The 9,136-nt window shown below is 41.9% G+C and overlaps 1 protein-coding gene across 1 annotated transcript; it reads left to right on the forward strand.

Annotated features, from left to right (window-relative positions):
* Positions 1 to 2,185: 2,185 nt before the first annotated feature.
* On the forward strand, positions 2,186 to 2,605 carry LOC145407085 (protein FAM200A-like). The gene has a single exon (XM_080278109.1). The coding sequence runs from the start codon at positions 2,186 to 2,188 to the stop codon at positions 2,603 to 2,605; it is 420 nt and encodes a 139-aa protein (XP_080134235.1).
* The last annotated feature ends 6,531 nt before the right edge of the window (positions 2,606 to 9,136 follow it).

Consider the following 9,136-nt stretch of genomic DNA (forward strand, 5'->3'; position numbering starts at 1 on the left):
TCCCTCTTCCCCTTTTAGCAGTCCTCTTTCCTATGTCCTGGCTTTTCACAGTAGCAGCAACTCCCTTCAAATATTTCCACTTCACATACCTGCCCCTTTCTTGCCTTGAATCCTGCACTACGACCTGCCTGAGAAGTGGACGTACTGGACCTGACGTAGGACTCAAACTCTAGAGCCCTGGGTAGTGCATCTTGCATGCTTCTGTTTTGTGCCTGCATCATTTGCACTTCCAGGTCTGCACTGTTAAGAGCATCGATGAACTGGTCACTCAGAATAATAGCCAACAGGTTAGGTACTACTCCACGGTATGCCTTGTATACCATACTCTCCAGATCATGAGCAAACTGCTGAAGGGATTCAGTTCGAGTCCTCACATGGCTCCGGAAACTTGCTTTGTAAACCTCAGTGTAATACGTGGTCCCATATCTGCACTCCAGTACTTCTACTAGGGACTGACAACTTTTACTTTCCTCTACTGACATGCGGGCCAGTATTTCCATTTCAGTACCCTTGAGGCTAGTAGCAAGTTGCACTTCCCTTTGCTCATCCCAACCATTTTGATCAGCAAGTAACTCAAACTGCGCATGGTAAGCTTCCCAAGATACTCTACCATCAAATTCCTGAGGTTTCTTTTTAATTGGATCCCCATTGAAGCCATGCACTTCACTGGTTTGGGTCCTAAAAACTGGGGCATCATAATAGGTCCAGGACTTAAAACTCGTGCATTTTGATTATTCAACCCTACAATGCTACCTTTAGATGCTTGGGATTTGTCAAGACCCACCATACACTCTGTTTTTTACATGCTCCCTGTACACTAACCTGAGGCTCAGCACTGCAATATTTCTCTACAGCCTCAGTTCACTCATTAATTATCTTCACATTGCCAACTACATGCTTCAACCGGCCATATACATGCTGTCGTTACTCCATCACCTTATTGCCTACCTGATACTTCTGCTGCCATAGCGCAGTGTATACTTCCTCCTTCAGTTGTTCCTGTTCTTCCTTCTTTTCCCCCATGAAAGCGTCTAGTTGTCCTTGCTGTAATGCCCTTTGAAGCTGTTCATATCGTTTTTTCTGTTCGCCACTTTGTGCATGTAATTGGCCTTTGATTTCGTTCTTGAGAGCTTTCTGTCCTTCATTCTGTACCCGTAATCCTTCATTTTGTGCTTGTAGTTGTACACATTGTGCTTGCAATAGCTTCAAGATTGCAGCCATTGACACCTCGTCCTGCCTGGCCTAGCTTCTCGTCTACACCTTCTGCCTCCATGTCGAATGTTTGACTCACTGCAGCACTTTCCTAATGATCAGCACTCCTGACACCACTGTTATGTCCTCCCCCCACACTGCCACAGGCTCCAACAGCAGTAGTTCAGCATAGGAAGGAGGTTGCCCAGAGAGTTGTTCTTCCTAGAGGCAGCCTTTCAGTGTACAACAGCGAGATCAGCTCAGACATTGTAAATAAACACAGGCTTCGTAAATTCGCTTTTTCTCTCTCTCTCTCTCTCTCTCTCTCTCTCTCTCTCTCTCTCTCTCTCTCTCTCTCTCTCCAAAGAATTACAACTAATGCTTGCCAACTTCACTTCACTGTTTTCATCAGAGCTATACATTCTGCACGAACTGCACTGACACTGGCATGACACTGAGCTAAACTCAAACTGAACTGAATAACCTCAAGTCCCTTCCTCACACTTATATAAGCTTCCTGTACACTAAAACTATCTACGACATTCCCGGGGAAGCAACAGTTACCAACTCGGAGACATCCAAAATATCCAGAGTTTTCTTACACTGCATAGCACTATAAAATATTAAGCATACAAACTGAGATAAAGTTACATAATTTAACAATCATGTAAATAAATCATTATAGAGAAAAGGAGCACAATATTTAATGCATAACTTACAAAAGATCTCCGCTGAAAAATAGCAGGCAAACTGACAACTCTGACACATAGCGGAAAAATTCGAGAATCGTCAGGAATACTTCAGCACTACTTAAATGGCAAATCCTGCTTCTCAACACTATATATTCATGCACAACAAAGATGAAAATGTTCTGTGCACAGCTTGAAACTACGACAAAAGCTTTAATTGTGATCGAAAAGCTGACTTCTTTCTTCACAGCTAATGGAATAGAAGGGAAAATTGCTATGGAGTCTGTACTGATGGGGCTCCAGCGATGCTGGGATCACAACTGGGGGCTACAGAATCATGTAAAGGAAGTAGCTCTGAATGCAAAAGTGGTTCACTGTATGATCCATCGTTTGAACTGGCATCAAAAACCCTCCTTGATGTCTTTTGCAATATTCTGCGGCCAGTAGCAAAATGTGTCAACTTTGTGAAATCACGAGATTTGAACTCACGCCTTTTCCAGAAACTCCTTGATGACATGGATTCAAAGCATGAATCCCTGCTCTTTTACTTCAGAGTGCGATGGTTGCCCAAGAGCAATGATGTGAACAGAGTATTTGAGCTTCGGAGAGAACTTAAAATTTTCCTGGAAATGAAGGAGATGGATGATCTGATAAGTCTCTTCACGAAGGCATTGTGGGAGTCACGTCTTGCAGACCTGGCCGACATTATGTATTTAGCAGCTTAACAGGCTGAATCTCAAACTATAGGGCAAGGAAGTAAATGTATATCACCTCATGGACTATATACTTGAATTTCTTGCTAAACTCCAGAACTGGCAAAGGAAAGTGTGTGCAGAAAATGTTGCCATATTTTAGAATCTTTCACCTATTCTTGGGGAAACTGAAGAGGACCACCTGCTTGACCCATCTCTTAGAAGTGAAATAATTCAGCACTTAAGATTCTTGGAAAGTGAGCTAGAAAGATACTTCCCAGAATTCAAGGAAGAAAGGGGAAATTAGTGAGGAATCCTATCGCTAACACTTGATATTGCTGCCATTCACGATTATGTTTAGGTCGAATTCTTCGACATCAAGAATGATTCTGTTGCCAAAGACCTTTATGAAGAAAAATCTCTGACTATATTCTGGCGCTCCATGTATCTGTCATATCCAAAGGTTAGTGAAATCGCACTTAGAGTCCTCTTGCCATATTCACAACAGATTAATGTCAACTCCCTCTACCCCTCTAAACCTAAAAAGTACGAGCCGAGAACGGTTGAATGTGGACCCAAGTATAAGATGTTCATTACCAGTGACTCAGCCATGAATCAGTCGACTGACAGAAAGCAAACAGTGTCACCTATTCCATTGACATGTAACAAAATAATCATTGTGACTGATGATTGTAAGCATTAAAATAAATGGAGAGCACTAAAACATTTTTTTTTTTTCCATTATTACTACTGAGGGGCTTGAGACGACTGAAGGGGTGGAGGGGAGGAACAGGATGTTAAGATCCCCGCATGTGGAGAATGAAGTGAAAACGTATGAGAAACACTGTTGGCAACACTCTCTAGGATGATGGTCCTATTGTATGTATATTCCCTTCATCTTTACACAGGATCACCCTGAAGATGCCTTGAAATACAGGCGATATCTTGGTGGTCCTCTGCCTTTTATTTCTCTCTCTCTCTACTGTATATGCTGATATCCACACGAAAAAGGAAACACGAAATATCCCGATCTCTCGGGATATATCGTGTTCCTTTTTCTTGTGGATATCAGCCTATCCATGAATCACGTGTTACTAAGTAATTTAATATATATATATATATATATATATATATATATATATATATATATATATATATATATATATATATATATATATATATATATATATCCATCCATCCATCATCCAATCCTACATTGCCCCATGAGGAGCGTAGGAGCCCGGGGCTAGGCAGTTGGTCCCGACATTTAAGATGAGAGTGACTAGCCTCACTCATCCCTGACTGGCATTACATGAGCAATCAACCCCAACCACCCCTTGGATATAAACCTTCACCGGCTCAATCCGATTGGAGCGCAATAATTACTCACTAAACCACCAGGCGCCAATATTTGGTTATATGGTTACCACCCAGCATAGTAAATGGTTTCCTGGTGTACAGGAAACCATTTGGCTTGTCACTCAGTGTAGAGTCACTCACAGGCAGAAGGAAGAGGAAAGAATGAAGGAGAGAAAGACAGAAGAGGGAGTGTAAAGTTCCCCATAGGTAGAAGGACAAGGAAAGAATGAAGTAAAGGAAGACAGAAGAGGATGGAAGGAAAGAAGGATGGAGGAGAGGAAAGGGCAGACACCCAACAGCAGCACACATCGAGTGAGTGGATGGTGAGCGCCCCCACCTACCGCAAAATATATATATATATATATATATATATATATATATATATATATATATATATATATATATATATATATATATATGGAGTTGTTCGGGAGATGGCTGGTAGAGTTGAGCAGAGGGTGTTGCGATGGTTTGAGCATATGGAGAGAATGGAATATGAGCGATTGGTGAAAAAAATAACTAGATCTGATGTGAGAGGTGTAAGACTGAGAGGAAGACCACGAATAGGATGGATGGACACTGTGAAGCGAACGCTGGATGCCAGAGGGATGTCTGTTGAGCAAGGAAGAGTGACTGTGCGTGATAGAAATAAATGGAGAGAAATTGTGAATGAATAAGTGATGAAGCAGCCCTGAGGGGATATTCCCCCGCATTTGGTCTGATCAGCAAGTCAGGTCAGGTGCGGGTAAGGGGATGGATCTGTTATGATGTGGCAGGGGTAAACCAGCTCTGCTGTCGGGCCCTGCTGCGGATGTCACTGACTGCATTGCGCAGTTGACCCTTGGGCGGTGTGGTGCGGTGAGGATCTGTCCGTTCTCCCATTTGGGGTTAAGATGCGAATGGATGTGTTTGAATGAATCTGTAAATGGGGAGTGTGTCGTCCTGTCTTGGCTACCTCCTTATCCTTGGGGGAAGCAGCCTAGGTATATATATATATATATATATATATATATATATATATATATATATATATATATGTACTGTATATATATTATCATCATCAGTCGTTGAGATCCACTGCAGGACCGGCCTATCCCTACCAAAGCAGGGACGATACAGCCAATGTATCTCTACCCAGTGGCTTAGGCAGTCTGGTAGAGACTATATGTAGGGTGAGAAGTGCTTGTGAGTGTGATTGTAGTGTTGTAGCGGCTTAGGATGTGTGTGTAGTCTGTGAACCAAGTGTAATCGGCCCGCCTTGAGCCGATTGGGTGCAAGCATACTAGTATGCAACACTGGTTCAACCACAGCACCCCTTGTGTCCGCCAAAGTTAGCAAGTGGCTTGGTGAACTTTTCCCAAAGTTTTTACAACTCCGGCGGGAGGTGAACCCGCGCTCACCAGTGTGCGAAACGCACACTCTACCACTGTACCACAGAGGCTCCATATATATATATATATATATATATATATATATATATATATATATATATATATATATATATATATAAGTGCTAGACGCCTTAATCCCGTAAGGGGTGGCCACAAACAAATCGCCTCCATGTCCCCGTCCCCCGCCATTTCACTGCCCTGTTCCCAGCTCACACACCCCTCTCTCATATACCTCTCCACTCCATCCCTCCATCTCACCTTTGGCCTAACCCTCCCTCTTCCCCCATCCACCTCACATACACTCGCCTCGTCAGTCTCTCATTCTCCAACCTCTCCACATGACCAAACCACCTCAGTGTGTTTCTCCTAACGCTTCCTATCATATCCACATCCACACCACAAAACTCCTTCACATTCTTATTTGTCAGTCTGTCTCTCCATGTGACTCATCATGCTCCCCTCAAATAACTCATTTCCACTGCTCTTACTCTTGACTTCTATCCCTCCAACAAGGTCGAAGCTTCACTTCCATACGTTAGAGTTGGTATCACAATACTGTTATGTAACTTTTTCACTTCCATGCTCACTTCCTTGTTTCTTATCACTGCTTTCAAGGAACTAGCAACCTTTCTTCCTTGTTGTACTCTTTGAAGCACTTCACCCTCCAAACTTCCATCCTTAATCATTACACTACCCAAATACTTAAACTCACTCACAGTTTCCGTTTTCTCCTCATCCAGCCTCACTGTACATTCAGTGACTTCACCTCTCTCGGAGACCAAAAATTTACTCTTCCCTACATTCACCTTTACATTCCGTTTCATACACACTCTCCGAAACTCATCCATTAAGCCTTGCAGTTCACCTTCGTCTTCACTTAACAACACAGTATCATCTACAAACAACAGTACAGGGAGTTTCCAGACACCGCCCGCTATCATTAGGAACACTCCAACATCCACTGTCCTACCTTGTATCTCTTTTCCAACCCCATCCATACACAGACTGAACAACCATGGAGACATGACACATCCCTGTTTGGATCCAACCTTCAAGTAGAAAAATTCACTCAGTTCACTATCCACACGCACTGCAGTCTTAGCACTCTCATGCATACTCTTCACAGCATTCAGCAACTTTCCATCTACTCCGTATATTCTTAATACTTTCCACAATCCTTGTCTATCCACCCTGTCATATGCTTTCTCAAAATCCATGAAGGCCGCATACAACTTCTTTCCCGTCTCTAGAAACTTTTCCACAAAAAAACTAAGCATGAATATCTGATCAACACAAACTCTTCCCTTCCTAAAACCTCCCCGTTCTTCTCCAACTAATACATATATATATCAATCATTTCCTGTGGCACCCTCGGGGATGCATAGGGCCTCGATGAACTCACACCACCACATCCTATCTTGTGCTAACTCCTCAAGATCTCCCCAACACTCATCTCCAGCTTCCCGTCTCATTGTCCTCACCCACGTCTCTTTTGGCGTTCCTCTACCTCTCCTACCAAGTGCCACCCACCCTGGTGTACCTCGTACTATTCCCTGTCTCCTATACACATGTCCTAGCCACTTCCATCGTGAGAATCTAACATATTCATCGATCGGCTGCACTCCCGTTATTTCTCTAATTCTACTATTTGGTATCCTTTCCCACCACTTAACTCCTAATATTCTTCTAAGTGCTTTATTTTCAAACACCAAGAATTTATTTTCCATAGTCACTGTGCTGTACCAAGACTCGTGTCCATAAATTAAGATACTCCTAACCATTACCTTATAAAGTTTGATTTTTGTATGCACAGAGAAATTGTTATTATTCCAAATATTTTTAAGCATTCCCATTGCCTGATTAGCCTTCTTTAACCTTTCCTCGAATTCAAAGTTCAAAGAACCATCCTTGGCTAAATAAGTACCTAAATATTTAAACCTATCAACTTGCTTTACAACCATACCTCCAATTACACATTCCTGCGCATTTTCCATATTCATATTGATTATTTCAGTTTTTCCACAATTAATAACCAAACCCACCTTGCGACCTTCACTCACCAAACAGTCCAACACACTCTGCATCTCTTCTGGCCCATCACAAATCAAAACTATATCATCTGCATAATCTAAATCCAAAAGTTTCCTGTTCTCTCCCCAAAGTATACCTGCACCGGTTTCTGTTCCAACGCGTTTCATAATGTAATCAATGACCAATATAAACAGTAAAGGCGATAGAACACCACCTTGAATTACTCCGGACTTGACTTCAAACGAATCACTCAGACAACCATCAACCATCACTTTACAAAATGTGTCCTCATGCATGTTCATAATGACCCTCACAAACTCCTCTGGTATTCCATAATGTCTCATGATCTTCCCCATAGTCTCTCTCGAAACACTATCAAAAGCCTTTTCAAAATCAACAAAACAAAGACTTAACGGCACTCTCATTTCATTAACTTGCTGCATCAAATGCCTAACTATAAAGATCTGATCATTGCAACCACGTCCCTTTCTAAAACCAGCCTGTTCATCCCTCAGAATACCCTCAACCACTGGCTCCAACCTATTTAACAACACTCTACTGAAAACTTTCAAAGCTATCGGTGACAAAGAGATTCCCCTCCAATTACCACATTCACTCAGGTCTCCCTTCTTCGGAACTTTAACAATTACACCATTCTTCCAAACTGATGGTAGTAACCCCGTCACCCATATCTTATTGAATAGCTTGGTCAAGATCATTATTAATCTATCCCCCTCCACTTTAAACATTTCAGGAAATAAACCATCCTCCCCTGGTGCCTTATTATTCTTTAACTGTTTTACTGCTTTCTCCACTTCTGCAAGCCTCAACTCTCCTGTTTCTATATTTAAATCTTCCTGAGCAGACGGTATATCCTCTTCTGGTGGTATTGGTCTATTAAGAACTGTCTCAAAATGCTCTTTCCATCTATTTTTAATATCTCCATCTTTGGTCAATAAATTTCCTTCCCTGTCTCTAACTGGTATTTCCTTGCGTTTACCTGCATTACCACTCAGTTCTCTAATCGATTCATATGCTATTCTTTGACTCTGTCCATCATTTTTGTTTATTAAGATTTCAGTCTCTGCAACCTTTTCATCCACACATCTTCTTTTATCTCTCCTAGCTAACCTTCTTACTTCTGAATTCAAACTCCAGTACGCAGCTCTTGCTAATTCAATCTCTTGTTCATCAACGCATTGCATCTCACTCCTCAATTTAGCCTCACCTCTCTTTTTTATCATATCCCACGTTTCCTCTGATATCCATTTCTTTCTCCTGAAGCTATGTCTCCTTCCAATCGTACATTCAGCAGTCTCATGCAAAACTTTGTTCACATCCTCCCACATCTCATCTACACTTCTCTCCCCCTCTTCCAACGTTTTCAACACCAAAACCCTATTTCTGCATTCTAATCTGAATTCCTCCTTTTCTTCTCCTTCCCTTCTAAGCTTAACAATATCGTATCTACCAACACCAGATTTTTTCTTCTTCTGATTTTTAAGTTTAAACCTTATTTTTGCAATGCTGAGTTGATGGTCACTACCAATATCCGCTCCCCGTTTAACATGAACATCTAGCAGAGAACTTCTATGCCTCCTACTGATAGCGATGTGATCAATCTGATTTTTATATTTTCCACACGGCGACACCCAAGTTGTCTTGTGTATATTGCAATGCTGAAAGAGTGTGCCCCCGATGACTAAGTCATTTGCTAGACAGAAGCTTCCAAACCTCACTCCGTTTTCACTCATCCTACTACCAACTCCCATCTTACCCATAC

The sequence above is a fragment of the Coenobita brevimanus genome, chromosome 72, assembly GCF_032717465.1.
Source record: "Coenobita brevimanus isolate Jiangsu-jjx chromosome 72, ASM3271746v2, whole genome shotgun sequence".
Taxonomy (NCBI): domain Eukaryota; kingdom Metazoa; phylum Arthropoda; class Malacostraca; order Decapoda; family Coenobitidae; genus Coenobita; species Coenobita brevimanus.